The following is an 18,142-nucleotide window of genomic DNA, read 5'->3' on the forward strand; positions in this document are numbered from 1 at the left end:
AGTCTAGGGCTGCAAAGTGATGTGTTCTGGGCACCTTAATTGGAAATAGGTGACAAAGCCAACATATTTTTGAGGAATACTGTATCTTCTCTGTGCTTCATCTGTCTCATCACTGAAATTGTAGATACAATTGTAGATTGTGATGGTATTTTGGAACATACAGGGTGTGGTTTTGTTGCCTCCGGTGACAACCTTGATGAAAAAGCAAATAGTAAGGGAATAGGTAGAGTATTTAACTTTTGTCTTTTTGCTTTCTGACTCCAGCTGCAGTTTTCTTTATTGTAAAAAATACAGAAAAAACATTTTGCTACATGAATTTCTTTAAATAGAAGAGAATAATGTAATATTCTAGATATGTAAAAGTTATTTTTGTATGTGTTTCCTGGTATGAGTTCTCACAGTTCCAAAGTACAAGTAGTTCAGATACATAAGGGTGGTATATGGATTCCTAATAGACTGAATGAATAGAATAGTCTTTGCATCGTTTACTGTTCTCTGGCCTTAAATTTCTTCAAAATGTACCTTTAGGCAGCTACAGTGAGAATAAAGAAACTGGAAGAAAACATTGAAGCAGAGAGAGCGGCGCATTTGGAATCCAAATTCAATTCAGAAATCATCCAGGTAAACTTTTTGCTAAATGTTTTATAGAAGGTTACAGTAAACCAGTTGATAAAGTTGTAAAGATACAATCTTCCAAAAATGTTAAGACCACTTGCTTGCTTCAGTGAAAACACTGAATAGTTTTTCTGCAACAAGTGTCAGAATTGATAATAGCTAATATATAAAAGGAGAGAATTTAGGGAACATTGAAGTTATTAGAACAAATAATAAAATGAAATGTCACATTTGTATGTTTGAGAATTCCCACTAGCATTTAAACAGTGAGGGGAAAGGAAATGTTTCACAATAGTTAAACACTGTGCAACTCTTTAAATATCCTGCCCTGTATCTTTTGAATGGACATTTAGAGCTATTTGGAGATAAGTGCATACATCCAGCTTCTCTAGGAGTGAGAGCTTAATGCATCCTGAAACTGCAGTTCCAAATGTAATTGTTCAGAGTACATTTCAGCTTCAAACAAAGTTATGATACCTGCAGTTACCAGTAAAGATTAATTATAAGAAAAAATGTAGTATATATACTTGAATATTAAATCTTTGTATTATTAAACTGTATCACATGGGGTTTGACCCAGTAAGGCAATTATGGTTTATTTTAAACAGCAAGTGAGAAAAGGCTAAATGATGACTGCCTAGTAATCTCATATTAACTAACAAGCCGGTCATACTGGATGTTTGAAAAACTAAGTAAAAAAAAAAGAATTTTGGGGTTGTTTTTTTTTTCTATTTTCTGAGTGACAAAAATAAGTACTGCCATTCTTCAGTCATTTTTTATTTCAGTTATTTTTTTATTCTCATGATCTTCTCTATGTACAGGCACTTAAATTTTTTAAAGCAACGATTAAACTAGTGGAAAGGAAAGATTAAGTTTTCTAATTTCCTCTCTCTACTTTTACAACATACAAAGGAACTGGGAGGGTAACATTCCTTAAAGTTAGAGACTTATCTTTTATGGGTGAATGACTGGTAAGGCTTTCGTCCTGTTCATATACATGAACAAGCTTCAAGTGCTGAGTGGAAGTATAGCCTTTACTGCTAATCCCACACTTTCATAAGCCTATGTAAAAAACAAAATTCCCCTGGAAAACTTTAGTAATAATTGAAAAAGGAAAAATCCAGACACCACCAAAGGAGAATAAAAAGTGCTTTTGGTCAGCGTATCTATCTGTCTCCATTTTGAACTATATGTATTCGTACATCTTTACCTGTAAAGCAGAACATAACAGAACAGCATTAAAGATCATGATAGTTTTTCCTAACTTGCTTTAATTGCTTTCTTATCACTTGGTAGTTACGAATTCGAGACCTTGAAGGAGCTTTGCAGGTGGAAAAAGCCAGCCAAGCAGAAGCTCTTTCGGATTTAGAAATGATCAAGAAAGAGTTCAAAGAGGTAGAAAATGCATATGAAAGAGAAAAACGCAATGCCCAAGAGAACTTGGAAAAGCTCAGTATGTAAGTTACCTTTTAAATTCAGTATAAAATTGCAGTAGACAGGTTGAGTACCGCTTACCATTTACATTCTCTGTTTACTGTCACTAGAAAACGAACACCTTCTGATGCAATTTGCCAAACCAAGCCAAGGTTCAGAACCTGACATTCCATTAATAACAGGTCCATATCAGTAACCATACATATTATGGGTAGGTGGGGAAAATAACTGATCTGTTACAGATTAATTGCCAAAGTAAGAATGTTGAAAATGCTAGTTACAATAGGGTCCTGTCTCCAGTAGTGTTTGGGAGGAGTGTAGGAAAACCATCTGTTACCACAGACACAGGAAATTGTGCTGAGCAGGAAAGGGATCCCAGGTAACTTCATCTGCTCTCACAAACTTCACCCCTTTTTCCACTTCTTGTTACCAAGTTAAAACTTTCCACAATTATTCAAAATAACATCAGTTAATTAAACTGTAATCTGAACCTGCCTGGTTGTTTTTGCTTTGAGCGTGAGTCCTATGGCAGCAACATGCACTAATACCAAGTTCTTTGCCTTTCCTTGAACCAGAGAAAGCCTGCAACATTGATTTGACATTTTGGTTTTTTTGTTGTTTTGTTTCAAAAAAGCTCCTTTTGTGTTCAAAACAGCCTCGTTTAGAAACATGGCTGTTGGATCAGTAGTTCTACATAACAAGCTACTTCATGCTACATGAATTGTGTACGTAACTTCTTACTCTTCCCAAGAATATATTTGGTTTGGAGTTTTTTTGTTCATTTATTGTGGTTTGTTGTTAGGTTTTTTGTTTTGTTTTCCTTTTTGGTAAGTTTCCATATTAGAGTGGTCCAGAAAATAAAGAAAATTAATGTTACAGATAAAATATTTCTCTCCCATCAGAATTAAAAGTTTTCTTGAACTAGTGTTCTTCCAGGGCTTGTTCTTTGGACTGTTTCTTCAGTCCTTCCAAGCTCTAATATTCCAATGTCCATCTTTGTATTTGAGGTTCAACCAGACAAATTCAGCATCCTCAAGTGAAACAGAGAGCGTTTTGGGGGTTTTTGCCTAATGCATGTTAAGCTGAAGTAGTTTTCAGTCCAGAAGAATTTCCCCTGTCTTGTCAACATGGCTACGATAGCATGGCTTTTTGTAATCAGTTAGGGAGCTGTTAACCTTCCCAGAATCTCCAGATACCGTTTACTCCTTCCTTCTGAAAATTTTGGGAATTTTTCTCCTGTTGTTTCTGTCCAAGCTCAAAAACTAGCCGTTGAATTGTACAAGCAGCTCATTTCTGTCCTCATATCTGTTGTTATGTCTCTTGCATTCTTAGAGAAAACAAGTGTGTATGACCTGTAGCTTTTGCTTCTGGAGTTCAAGATAATGAGATTAATGAACCACAGATACTGTCAAATGTAAGGGTGCAATCAGGCTGTCTGGGGAATTAATAGACCTGTAGAAATTACATGTATGACTTCTGAAAATACTTAACTTTTGAAATGCAGAACTGCACTGTTTTTTTATCTTTATAGCTCTTTACAAGATGAATGTGAGTCTGAACACATGTTCATGTTCAGCTTTGATGTAGTCACAAATAAAGGGTTAAAATTATAGAAGATTGCCTGTTCTGATTTTATTATTTGATGTGAAAAAAATGTGGTCATGAATTCTGCATAAATATGTTACTGTATTTTTAAAATTCAAGTGTTACACATGCACCAAAAATGTAAACCACACATTATGCAAACATACTAGGTCCTGAAAAGAGTGTTAATGCTTTACACTGGGAGCTACATATAGGTAAAACAGTTTGATTCCCAAGGTTTCTAGTATGTTTGGCATTTTAGTGCTTTTATTTGTCAGTCTTCAGTTGTTCTTTTTAACTTCTGTCACAACTGTTCTCTCAGGTACTCCCTTCTATTTTAGCAAATTGTTGTTTTCATGTTGCTACAAGATCTTTCATGCAGATTCTTTTTGGCCTCACAGAAATTTCATAAAATATGAGTTCACCTACATTTTTAGAACAATTTGGGTTGGTTGATTTCATCATACTAGACCTCATTCCCCTAAAGTGTCATGCATGTGCACTTAAGTTTCCTTAAACAAGAGCGTGTCAGAACATTTTATTCTGTATCTTAGTTTCTCAGATGAGCAAAGACGTTTTATCTCAGGAACTAGTCTTAAGTGGAGTACTGTCTGCACATGGAATAATGCTATCTAGTTGTTAACCAGGTGGTGCTCCACTATCCTTTTAGGTGTTGAATGTGAGCGGTCTTTCAACAACTCTGTACTTTTTCTAAACACCTAGAAATTGCAAATTACACTCCACTAAGTTAGTGACAGAGATTTGAGTCTTTAAGGCCTGAATTATACTATTATTAGTGTGAATATGTTCTTAGAATCGAGGGATGATAAAATACAAGCTAATTAGAAGCATTTTTGGTAGTAGCCCAAACCATTAGAACTTCACAAGTCTTATCATAAGATCTGCTTTTTAAATTTTAAATTACTAATGTTAGTTAAAAAATGTGAAAATCTGTAAGTAGTAAATTTCCAACTAAGTCTTTGAGAGACCCTTAAAGATACTTTTCTGTGTTCAGTTACCAGCATAAGGATAATGGTTAAATATTGAATTACATTGGTGCATTCAATAATGTTTTGTTCCTTTTGAGAGTCTTTTATCTAGATGTATGAAGCTATTTCTTTGAGAAGTTAAGGTTTTTGTGTTCAGGGAAGTTACGGCCCATGAAAATTACGTTTTGGAAAAATTGGAAGAACTCTTAAACAAAAACCTTATCCTCAAAAAAAAAAAAGAGTTTTTTTTTTAGGGACTATATTTCTTTGTCTGCAATTGCTGTAGGAGATACCTGAATATGTGTATTTGTTGTGACTAAGATTCAGAAATACATTTCTTAACAGTTAACGGTACCAGCTGCATTAGGAAGTTCGATATTAGCACTTACAGAGAAGCAAGTACTTGGGTTACTGAAACGCAACAAGAACCTTAAACAACCTTCCCATTTTCCTTAAACTGGATAATTCTGTTCGACGCTTCTTTCCCAGGAAGACAGATTTTCTATTTTGGGGCTTTTTCAGGTACAAAAAAGAATTTGTGCCTGCTTAAACTATCTGTTCAGTGTGTTAATTGGATATCAGAATAAACTTTGTCTAATATCCAAACAGTACTTTTCACTACTTGCAATCATCTGTTGATTCAGGCAATTACTCCTAGCAGCTTCTGCCAACTGAGTTTTTTTTGAAAACAAATTATCTTCTGTGATTTCAGAGAATGCAAACCATTCCATGAAAGATAACACAGTTAAACAGTTGGTGGGTTTATTAATAGAGCTTGAAGAAACAGAAGCAGCCTATCCTTACAATTTTGTTAGTCCAGACACCTAAATTTCCAGAGCTCCATAAAGACAGGTAGTGAAAGTCAAGCTTTATCTCAAATGGGCATCAATATAGTCAATTACCATGAGATAATTACATGGGGTGGCCATGTTCTGCCTTGTCTGTTTCCTGTGCCTTTTTTATTCTTTGAAGCATGCAAGTATTGGTAACATTGGTGAATATCAGTGATTGCTTTCACAAGATCTTTTCAGAGAGAATACAAGAACCTTTGATCTACTTACCTTTGAAGGTTGTGGTCCTTGGACTCCAGACAATGTCAAGAGCTTGGCTTTTTCTTTTAAGCCATGATTTGGCATCCTAACATACTTCCACTTTTTCTGGAGGAGTCCCATGAGCTTGTCTTTAAGGTTCAGTCTTTGGAAAGTGTTGGAGACTTTCATTTGTTGTGCTAGAATGCTTGTATATATGTCTCTTTAACTGGACTTGATGTGGGTTAAATGATACCAAAGTTAGAAGCTATATGAAGCTGTAAGAATTTATTTTCTCAGAAAAAGATGATCATAATAACTGAAACCAAGCAAACAGGCTTTTCTGGGTTGCATAATTTATTAATTAGCACTGAACCAGTAGCACTGTGTAAATTGGAAGCAACATGGGATTTGGGTCTCACTGTGAATGTAGTGAAGAGTGAGAGCATGACACAGAATAACTGCTTTTGCCATGTTTCTGAAAGCTGTGGGAGTAGACACTACTTTGGGGGACTGAAACAGGAAAGTTCTTTCTCTTAAGAAGTAACCATCTACAACTAAAAGAAAAAAAAAAATCAGCCAGGCTGAAGCAGAAGCATATAGGTGTTTGTAGGGTTGATAAAAAGTAGTCCTTCAGATAAAAAGGTATGTTGATCTATAAGAAATGAGTCAAAGTCAGGAAGTGACAATATTGATTCAAAAGTTTCAAAGTTGCAAGAACTTTGATCCCTTTGCATTACTTTCAGTTCTAATGAGACAGAAGTGATAGGGAGAAGAGACAAAGAAATGAGAGACGCCTGGATGTCCCACTGCTAAGAATTACATTAAAAAACCAGCTCAGGTTGAAAGGGATTGCAGGTAGTCCAACCTTCTGCTCAAACCAGGATCAGCTATCTATGACATCAAGTTGCTCAGGGCTTGAAAACCAGTTGGATCTTGAAAACCTCCAAGCATGGAGATGGCACAGCCTATCTGGGAACCTTTTCTGCTGTCTGACTGTCATTAAGGTGGGAAAAGTTTCTCCTTGTCTGAACCTCTTTGGATTTGATCTGTAACTGTTGTCTCTTGTCCTCTAGCCATACATTGCTGTGAAGTGACTGGCTGCATCTTCTTGATAACCTCCTTTTAGATAATGGGGGGCCTGTTATATAACCTGAAGTTATCTCTTCTCCAGCCTGAATATACCAAGTTCCCTCAGTTCTTACAGGTACATCAGCCCCCGGCCATGTTGGTGACCCTCCTCTGAGCTCGCTCCAACTTTATTCCTGTGTTAGGGGGAAGGTGTGTGCTAAAAACTGGTCATTATCCCAGATGTGTTGTAATGAGCGCCAAATAAAAGGTGCCTACATACTCAGGCAGTTAATCACTTCACTTTAGCTTGTGTCTATGCTACTACTAATACAGCCTAGGATGATGTTAGCTTTCTCTACTTGTATGCTGCTGCTTTGTAGCCAGCTTGCTCCCTATCACTATTACCAGGTCCTTTTTAAGCTTAGCTGCTCCCCAGCCAGTTACCAGCTATATTGCTTCAGGGGGCTCTTTCTTCCTGAATTCAGATCTTTGCATGTGTCACTGTTCAGCATCAGAAGGTTCATGCTGGCCTGTTCCTCCTCCCTGTCTAGGTTCTAGGGAACGGCCGCCCTTCTCTTGAGTGTATCAATTGTATTGTGTCGTGACCTACCCCCACCCAGTTCCCTTTTTATCTGCAAACTTGGTGAGATTGCACTCTTGGCCTAATCCAGGTGATGGATAAAGATGTTAAACAGATTCTAATAGAGACTCCTACAGTATTCTACTTGTAACTAGCCACTACCATTTGAGGTTAACCATCAAACTATTTTTATCAATGTTCTAGTTCACATACCTAGATTGAAGTCCTAAATCGGCTATAAAAATACTGTGTGAGACAGTGCCGAAAGCCTTGCTACAGCTGAGTTACATGTAATCTGCTTGCTCTGCTTTTGTCCATAGATCTGGTCGTTTTATCATGGGTTATAACTGGGTTGTCCAGACATGATGTAGCCTTGGTAAATTCTTACTGAGTGTTCCCAATCACCTTTTTCTCTTTCATAACCCCAGCAATTTGTTCCAAGAGGACTTGCTTCATGACCTTCCTGGGACCAAAATGAAGCTAACTGGTCTATAGTTTCTTGGCCTGTCCTTTTGCCCTTTTCCAAATATAGGTGTGATACTTGCCTTTCTCCATTTGCCAGGGACCTCCCCCCAGTCTCTGTGACCTTTCAAAGATGATAGTGAGCAGCTTAGCTGTGGCATTGGCCAGCTTTGTCAGAACCTGTAGGTGAGCTAGCCTCTTCAATTTCTATGGGTTGAGTTCTTACAAGTAATCCCAGACTCAGTCCTCAACTACTGCTAGCAATTGTTCTCCTCTTTGAGCCTTTTTACTCATCATGGAGGCTTGGGAGACAGGGAAGGCTGATGTAAAAAAGACATTGAATGTGGTGACCTTCTGGGTGTCCACCGTTGATAAATTACGTGGTTTGTGTAGAAGCAGGTCCATGTTTTCTTTCCTACCTTAATGTAGTGGTAAAATCTCTTGTCTTTGTCACGCTTTGCAAACATCAATTCTAGGTGAGCTTTTGGCTTTCATTTCACCATGCCTACATATTCAGGCAGTCTTTCTAAATTCTTCCTTGGATTCCTGTCTCTGCTTCTGTTTCCTCTATGCTGTTGTTTGGCCTTGTAGCTTTCTCATAAGTTGCCTGTTTAGACACGCCAGGCTGTTACACATCTGTTCTCCTCGGTACCAGGAGGACTGATATAGTACAAGAACTGTGTCAAATTTTGGGAACACTGCTGGTGGAAAAATCTGAAGTCATGCCATTCTGAGTAGAATATAGTCAGGTATGTGGAAACTTTAGGAGCAAGCTTTGTACTTGAAATCACGATTGATTATGCAAGATGTGGCATGGTCTTTCTGAAAAGAGTTACTGTATTAATTAAAATATGGTGAATTATGTTTATTACATGTAATTTAGAGGCTATATCCAAATGACCAAATGAAGTTATGACAAAACCTAACACAAGCATTGATAACTGAAAAGAACATAACCACTTCTTGAAAAGCCTTTCTTAGGAGGAATATATTCCTTCAGTTTAAAAAAAAAAAGTAACTTCAGAAGCTATATGATGTGCTAACATGATATGTGCCATATCCATTGATTATCTTTAGAACTATTTACTATACTTGACAAAAGTATTTTTGATAAAAATGTTCTAATGCTGAAACTTTCCAGATTAGAAAGAGAGTGTTTTGCCACGAACAAGCAAATGAATGAGAAGATTGAGGAAAAGAAGAACGTAATTAAAGACCTCTCTGAGAGACTAGGGAATAATGAAAAAACCTGCGGAGAATTACAGGAGGAACTTGCAATGGTAAGAGAAAAGGCCTGTGGCACTCACTGTTTAGGGTTTTTAAAATGTATTGTGAACATAATCTGCGTTTGCTGTGTTGAGCTGTGGAAGAACTCTCCCAAATGTGTTACTCTGATTTTACTTACGTTACTTTTTTTGGTAAAACGTGAATAAATATAGCTAATGAACTGGAGAAGCTAATTTGAAAATGTGTTTTAAGTGGTATATGACGTATTTAACTGAAGAGTTATTTGCAGAAAATAATTATTTTAAAAGTATGGCTGTAAGTAAAGAGTAACTTGTGTTTGCATTTCTAGCGAACAAGGCAGTTTGTAAATGTGGATTATGATTCCTTGTGGAAAATGTTCTAGCTTTCTACCCAAACTTTTTTCTTCTCCAAGCTTTATTATCTATCATTGTAGGCTTGTTTATTTCTATTGCACATAACCTTTGTTTTTAGTGCGAGTATTTGACTGTAAAAATTGTTTCAAAATTGCTTGTTTGAAGATGACAAAGTGGAGAAAAATTTTTTTGTTGTTGTTTTAATGTGGATTTGGCAAGTTGGATGTATTTTACTGGGTTATTTTCTGGAATCTTTCTCCTTTTTTATGACTAACAGACAGCCTTTCTGCTGTCTCTACCCACCTCAACTTTGAATACCAATTTTGCCATCCTGTTGCATAGCAGCGGGGACAAAGCAAAAATCTTAGGATGTCTAAAAAACCCTTCTCTCCTTCCATTGTGTAGTAGCATTTGCAGTATTTCTATACTTAGACAATGTCAACTTTTTTTCTTACTGGCTTGCAAATTTATCCTCTTTCTCTCTCTTGGAGCTGTGAGTATGGAAGATAAATGTGGTCTGTTCCCTGCTGCTGACAGGCGTGCTAACCAGTGAGCAGGAGCAGAGACTGCATCAGAGGATCTTCAGGCTTGTTAGTGTCTTCTGTTCAGTTGATGGAGTAATTCCATACATTGTCTTAATGTTATCCACTTCCCAGTCAGATTGGTAACTAACAAATTGAAGAAAAATTAAATCAAAACCCCTTCTTCCTTCTGGGAGAATCACAGTTATTTCCATGTATTAAAAGGTATTTGCTGGTCTAGTTAACCAAAAAAAGTCATGTTATTAGTCACAAAAGGAATACAAAGAGACAAAAGCAACTGTCTCCTCTAACTGCAGTCAGTAATGATTGCTATTTATTAACATAAAATACAATTCCAAGCTGAAAAATTTCTACTAGGAACCTTGGATGCCTGCTAGCTATCACTGTGATACGAGTTTTCATTTTCTATTCCTTAGTAAAATGTGTGTTATACCTGATAAGAATTCAGGACAAAATTCTGTTCATGATCAAGGTTTCTGGTAATGGCAATAGTATTATATGTTGTACTCAAAATGAACATTACATTACGGAAAGTTAAAAAGCAGAATAGATTGTCTCAGTTGAAAGGACTGTCTTATTCATATAGCTGGTTGTTTTAATTGTTTTACTGGAACAATTTCAAACCACAAGATTGTCTTGAACAGGTAATAAAAATACTCATTTTCTGAGGACTTGTATTAGTGGTCCCCTATGGGATTAGATTTTTATCAGCTTGGATGGCTTTGTATTTTTCCTGAAGACTTTTGTATTTGTTTGGGAAGCAGGAGTGCCTGTGTGTGGTCTTGTTTACGCAGTCTGGACAGTTTTTAGTTATTTTTCTTCCCAAAATGAAAAAGCAGAAGGTTCTAGCAGAAACTAAGTGTAGATAACTTTTCATATACTGTCATTAGACTTCTATATACCCACATTAAAATTGTGTGAAAATGTCAGTGTGTTCACTTCCCTTCATTTCCCACTCCCACTTTCTTGATCTATTCATTACTTTCTTAGATTTTTATACTATTGTTAGACATCCGGAATATGTCCTTTCTGTTCCAGTCTGATAATCTTATTTTAGTTTCTCACCATACTGCTATAATACAAGTTAACGTTTTTGTTTGTGAAATATTTGGGAGATATAACCAAACCAGTGAAGGCTTTTATTTTTTAGAGAAGCAGATTATGCAGGGACAAAATAAATTCTTTGGAAACTTTATATGAAAAAGAACTTTTTTTTTTTTTTTTTTTGGCTCAGTTGAATATCTAGTAAAGTAGTTACGCTGCTTTTAATTTTAAATAACAGCATGTGGCAGAAGTTTGCCAGAAATTTGCAGGGATCAAATGTGATAGGATCTGTTGGTATCAAACAAAACTGCTTGTGAATGTTCAGCATGAGCAGGCTCTCAAGAGTTCCATTATGTTTTTCTGAGGAAATTGGTCTCAAGCTTGTCATTATTTCCAGCTAGGGTTTTTAGAAATTTTTATCTTGAAGAACAGGAATTTGGAAGAATGGCTATTGTGATTCAGAACTTGTTTTAAATTGAAACAGCTCCAGCTGTATTCCTGCCCTATGGAAAGAATAAGAGGTGTCTTTAATAGTTTTAAAAGTTACTCAGGATATTTACATTTCTGGCAACTAGTAGTGGATGATCTTTAATTCTTAGTATCAGACAAGCGGGAGACATTGAACCTTTATTTTATGAGAAATGTATATTGAAATTTGGGGAACTTCCCAAGTCACTAGAATGCATATTAGGAAATTGAAGTAATTAAAAATAGTGTATTTCAGTATAAATTCCTTTAATTTGGAAGAACTGTGTATTCATTTCATCACTTTTGTATGGATAGTATCAAAAGCACCATAATTAGTGTATAAGTAGTATATTAGTTACACCCAGAGCCTGTCTTTTTCCGTGTGGCATATGAATCTTTCTTTTCCAGCCATGCATACAGTCATGCACTGTATACACCTTAGCTGTCTGTAATAGTGTTCTAGCTTACTGTAAGCTGAAAGTCAGAAGTGTTTGAGAATCTAGTTCCTAGTAGGCATTAACCATTGTTCTTTAAAAGAAGTGTCTTAAGTATTGACTGAACAGACAATGAAACAGCTTGAAGATTATGATTCTGTTCTACAAATCCCGTGGAGTAGAATCTGGTACTCAATGGTAAAGTTGTAACTCTCATCTAGACGATGTATTGTGCATGGAGTGTTTTATTTCTATTTAAAAAAACCTGAGACAGTCTTCAAGAATTTTGTGCTAATGATTGTTAAATCTTCTGTTACCTTGGTTCTCGTTTTGCTTGCCTTAATTCAAGGGTGGAGTGTTCCTGCCCAGATGCTACTTCTGTTATTGTCCTGCTTTAAGACCAATCAGTCTGAAAAATATGCTTAAATGATCTTCTACAAAGAAACCAATTTGGAATTTATTCTGGAAGTAGAGAGGTCACTCAAGCTGTGATGTCCCAGTGTTTGAAGACAAAAGTTGCCAGTTCTCAAAAAAAATTTTCTCTGACTAAAAAAAAAAAAATCCAAACCCAAAAAACCGAAAGAGATACTTCATAATATTCTCTCCCACCAAAGGTACAAATTTCTCTTTAGGGGATTAGAATAGTTCCATATAGTATCCATATCAAAACTTGAGCATTTTTGACTAATTTTATTTCGGATGATTAAAACAGAGACACTACATTTCTTGAGAAATTGCATTTAATTTACACATGGCTAAACACATTTTAAAGACACCTCTGTAGACCTTGGAAAATTCTAACTAATCTAAGAAAATAAAGAAACTCTATTAAAGTCTTCAATAGTTAGATAACTTGAGCAAAAATAAATAGTAGCCTAAGGAGAGAGATTGCCAGTGAGGGTTTTGTTTTGTTTTTTATACTGCAGTTTATGCTTGGTTGCTTAAAATTTGTGCCACTGTTCTGCTATGCAGAACATCACTCAAGTAAAACGCATTTTTTGTTAACTGTGGAGCAGACATTTGGGGCCTATTTCTAGAAATGCTTTGATTTGGTTTCCCCAAGGTCACGCCTAGTAAAAATTCTGATGCTCTTGTAAAGAATTTGCCCAAATGCTTTTCAAGGATTAGCTGAACATACTGCTTTTTGGTGCTGTGTAGATAGTTCTGGCTTTGGCACTTGCTGTGCCATCCCCAGAAGGGATTTGTGCTGCAGACCGAGTGGGTGAATCAGTCCATGTGCAAGAGAGCCACGCAGGAAAAACACTGTAACTGTAAACAGAGAAAAATCCTCTTGGAATAATGGCAGTTAGTTGCAGGACTGGACCCCAGTTTTCTGCATAATACTACCAGGGTTTTGAGAAGTTAATTTTGAAAAGGCCTCAAACTCCTGCTTACATGTTTATTTTTTAAATGGTATTGAACTTGAGATTCAGATGCATGTTTGCAGCATGTGGGCTATTCTGGAAGTGTGCACTGAGTTTGCGTTTATTTTATTCAACAATGGCCTGTGGAAAATGGTGAAAATGAATCAGACTTCATTTGTGTCCTGGAACAGGTGATGGCGTGATAGTAAATACTGGTATTTAAGGAAAGTATCTCTGCAACCAAGGTAGTAGGGAATTGCCCAGATAAATGCAAATATCCTATTTCTGGAAGATTAACATAATTCTGACAGTGGGTGGAGTAATTTTTATAAGTAATAAGTTTTCCTGATTATTCTCGTTATCCTTATGGATAAGGATACAAAGCATTTGGAAAAAAAGATTTTTTTTTTCCCCTGGTTGGAGCCTACAGTACTCGTAATGAAAAATACTTGGCTTCTATTTAATTTCTTTAAAAGTGCAGTTGTGTTTTAAAATTGATAGTTAAGTAAATACGTTGCGAAACACGTTTTTTTACCAAAAATTCTTCTGTCCTTAAGGGATGTTTTGTGATAATAGAAGCCTTCTTAAGGATATGAAGTTTGACTTGGGGAAACATTGTAAATGCTACAGTTCTGCATATGTTCTGTGTTCAGAAGGTATGACTTTGCTCCCATATTGTTTTGTTTCTAGCCTCCTATTCTGAAAATTTTGTGAGGGAGAAAGTTGTGTTTGGGGGGGTATAGGAAATACTCCTAATATATTTCAAGAATTTTAAATTCTCAAGTGTTAATGCAAACTGCACAAGAAGACTTTACCACTGGTCAGGTACCTGGGATTCCTGAAGGCAGGAATACTGAGGTGAAAAAGCCATTGTGAAGGCCTTTTCTGTGTCCTAGTCACAAGATTCCTTGCCCCATTCAGCAACAGGCCCACATTTTGCCTAGTCTTTCTTCTGCTGGTGATGCACTTCAGGAAGCCTTTCCTGTTGCCCTTCATATCCCTTGCCAAATTCAGCTTTAGGTGAATTTTGGCTTTCCTAAGCACATGTGTCCATGGTTGGACAGCGTCACTGTATTTCTTCCAGGTCACCTATGCCTGCTTCCACGTCCTTTATGTTTCCTACTAATATTTGAATTTAGCCAGGAGCTCCTTGTACATCCATGCAGGGCCTCCTGCTGCCTTTGATTTTTCAAGGATTACCTCCCAGGTCAAGAATGGTCTATCCCGATGTGCAGGAAATCAAGCAAAGTCAGCAGAAGGCTTACTTCAGAAGTGTTCTTTCACCTGCTTCTACTAATGTGGTCTGGGAAGCAAACTCTTTAAATAAAGGTTTTAAGTCTTTGTCATCTGACTTTCCTTTTGAAGTAATCTAAGGAACACTTACACCAATACCTTTCCAGTAGTTCTGCAGGAATGGCATCCCCTAACACAACTATCATGATGGATGGAGTTGCTGAGAGGGAAGTAATCTCATCTCCTGGAATAGGTGGATGTGGCAGAAGGTATCTTTCAGCAGCTGCAATTGATTATGTTTGACTTCTGCACTTGTGGACTCCCTTTTCAAAGTAAAGAGTTATGTATACTTGCTGTGTTTGTTCAGACTGAAGAAAAGAAAACTTAAGACAGCACAGCTACTGCCATGAGCTATCAAGTGAGTGCCTATGGAGAAGACAGCGCTACCCTCTCCTTAGAAGTGTGCAGTGAAAGTATGAGAGAAAACAGAAGTTTTAGAATGGGAAATCCTAATTACCTGTAAGGGGAAAAAAAATTTCACAGTGAGGATTGTGAGGTATTGGAGCAGGTTGCCTGGAGGGGTTGTCGAAACTCCATCCTTGAGGATACTCAAAATTTGACTGGACAAGACTAAGCAACCTAACCTGACTTCAAGCATGGCCCTGCTTTGAGTGGGGAGTGGGACCCGATGACCTCCAGAGAGCCCGTCAGCTTAAATTATTCCATGATTTTATGGCTCTACACATTCTTATTAGATACCTGTCAGTGAGAAATAAGAAATTAGATCGATATGTTCAGGCCCTTTTGGACTCTTAACCTGTGCCTGGATTTCCAACACTGTAGTTTACAGTATTTCTCTTCAATTCTGATAATGGGGACCGTGATTGAAAATGGGAGTTAGAAAGGAAAGATACTAAATACTTTGCAGCTGAAGTGTAGAGAAACTCACTAGTCTAAGGAATTTCCTTTTGATGTTTATAGCTGCTGAAAAAGAGACTGAAATTGTATTAGGGAGTGTAGATGCAGTTAGCAAACAAAGCACAGAGAAGTGGTGAAGGTTGAATAGACTGGAATATACTGACTAAATTGTGGTAAATTAACTAAACCAAATGAAAAAATTGGATGAGGAGATTGAAAAAAATTCTCACATTTGACTTTTCCATGGGAGAAGGTTTTTCTGGGAAGATTAGTGTGACCTTGTCCGTGCTGGAGTGGTTTATATAAAAAGAGTATTTATTTTATTGTGATGCTGATCATATTGTTGTATTTTTTTATTTGTAATATGTGAGGTCTTTGAGATTATATCAGTACATGAGAGTAAATTATTTTAGTGTGTTTGCATCGCATAAAATATTTGTACTGGAGCTCAGCAATTACATAAGCTCTATTTATATGGATAATTTTATAGAGTAAAATTTAAAGCTTAGTTATTTTTGAATATATAGAAGTGATTTGGAAATTCTTTATGAAGTGTAGTACAAACTCTCACACAAGGAAAGGCGTGTAAATGCTACAGGGGACCTAACATTGAAATACACATATGAATAATATATTAGTTGATATACAGTACATATAATTAAAATCGAAAGAGTAAAGCAAATTTATAAAATATTTAAACTGAATAGTAAAGAACGCTGCAGAGAATTAAATACATTTCTTGTTTTTTTAGCCTGACATTTATGTGCTATCAGTATGTAGCAATTTTCCTGGGGAGGATGTTTCCCACACTTGAGAAATTGTCTGGATCCTTACACATGCAGCAGAGCATAACTAAAGCAATAGTTTATAGATATGATAGAACACAGTAGGATTTTTCTCGATATAAAGAAGGGTAACCTTCCATAACCAAGTAGAAAAGGAAATTACTCAAATAGGTGTTAGAATTTAGAATAAAAATAAATTGAGTAATTACAAGTAATGAGACATCTTTGAGCATAACCTTTGTTATAATAAAATTGTGAAGTTATTCAAATCTAGTTTCCTCTTACTTGGAGGGGGGTTGTGGGAGTCGGGGTTTCGTTTTTTTTAAATTTTCTAAACTGCTGACATGTATTACTTTTTGTCAGTCAGCTGCTAAAATTGTACATTTCTTTCAGAATTCAGAACTACATATGTCCAAGAGGACCTTAGTGTTGTCTGGAGTTATGGGTGCATGTCTTTGAAAATTGCAAGTTTTAACATCAGATTGAAATTGAAGGGATGATTTGTTATTATATTCCTATTACAGTGATTAAAAAAATGTGCTGTAATACCTTTCTGCCTTCAGAATAAAGCCAGTGTCTTGATTTGAACAATAGGCAGAATTTAGTGAACAGCTTTCTTTAAGAAAATTCAATGACAGGAGCTGAAGGACTCTGCTGCTTTGTATTCCATGCATAAAGAGAAGTTTTTGATGTTGAAGAAATCATAATCAAGCATGGAAGATACTAACAATCAAAGTAGGCAGGTTTGCAATGAGAATAGGTGTGGGATTTGACTGAGTGCCAAATCATGAATTTCTAGCCTGTCTGCCAGTAGTTTGGTGTCTTTCTGGATGCCCTTGTAGGGTGTAACAATAGGTTTCATTGCTTGCATAGATGGGCAGCAGTTAATTAATGTTCATTAAGATATTTTTAAAGCGGAAGAAGATAAAGACTAGGTTTTAGTACAACCTTTTTTTCTCTTTGTTTTCATTACCTGAAGCTTTTAGTTTTATTTTAAGTGTGTTTCAGGGTTCTGTGTTACATATTTGTAATGTCATGTTATGTCTCTCAGCTCAAGGAAAGGAGTAATAAGAAATATAGTAGGAATTTAAATTTAAAGAGAAACAAAAATAGCATTGTTGTGTGTCTTTGTTTACTATTTTAATGGGTTTGTTTTTTCCTCTCTTGTCTTGTCCGTACCTCCTGTCAAATAAAGGCCAAGAAACACCAGGTCTTTCTAACAGAGACGTATGAAAACAACATGAGAGAGCTGGAGTTACTCTTGGACAGCTTTGCTATGTCAGGCCAGCGGACAGCAGGTTAGTTGAAGGTATAAAATGACAGATGCATCTGTCAATGTTCCAAAGTCACTACATTGTGGGAATTCTGCAGATGCCTCTTGCATTCCCTCTTCTCAACATGCTTTGATTTGATGACATGATAAGAGCAGTTCTCACAGCAGTCAAATGGCCTTGCTAGCTGAGAAAGGGTGACGGAATGTGGACCTGCTGTTGTCAGCCCAGAGCTTGATTTACAAATGCTGGGGTGTATATGATCGGTCAGAAAAGGGCTCACTTGCTGTGCTCTAAATCCAACTGAGAAAAAAGTCCTTACAGTATACCTGCAACGGGAGCAGATGTTTTGCCTGAACTGAGCCAAATTCTGAGGCAACCTTCAGCAACTTAAAGGTCATATATTCAAAAAGGTTGTGTAGGACACATGATATAACACAATACTTCTTACTGTTGATTGTGGACTTGTACTTCATTGCATTCATTTGGTCTAACACAGAACAAATATTTCTCTGTTTTCATTAAAATTAATTGTAAGTCAGTGGTGGTCACTCTGCTGCCTAACTTTATATGAAATTATTGTATCAAACTCAAGAAACTGCTGCCTGCTTAAACATTTAAAATAGTGGCTAACATAAACAAGCTGAACTGTTACATCAAAGCTAGTTCATTTTTTTAAAAGTGAAAATAGTATACTCTTTAAAATCTTGATCTAAAAG

The 18,142-nt window shown here is 36.4% G+C and overlaps 1 protein-coding gene across 1 annotated transcript in view; it reads left to right on the forward strand.

Annotated features, from left to right (window-relative positions):
* The window catches only part of CCDC171 (coiled-coil domain containing 171), a gene marked incomplete at both ends in the record, with an annotated part of 66,885 nt that overhangs the window by 19,183 nt on the left and 29,560 nt on the right, over nucleotides 1-18,142 (forward strand). The window contains 4 exons of the mRNA XM_010287060.1: nucleotides 529-621; nucleotides 1,912-2,072; nucleotides 8,905-9,043; nucleotides 17,348-17,450. Of these exons, the coding sequence (XP_010285362.1) occupies nucleotides 529-621; nucleotides 1,912-2,072; nucleotides 8,905-9,043; nucleotides 17,348-17,450 (496 nt within the window). The remainder of the gene's footprint in view (nucleotides 1-528; nucleotides 622-1,911; nucleotides 2,073-8,904; nucleotides 9,044-17,347; nucleotides 17,451-18,142) is intronic.

This window comes from Phaethon lepturus, unplaced genomic scaffold (genome assembly GCF_000687285.1).
Source record: "Phaethon lepturus isolate BGI_N335 unplaced genomic scaffold, ASM68728v1 scaffold41945, whole genome shotgun sequence".
NCBI lineage: Eukaryota > Metazoa > Chordata > Aves > Phaethontiformes > Phaethontidae > Phaethon > Phaethon lepturus.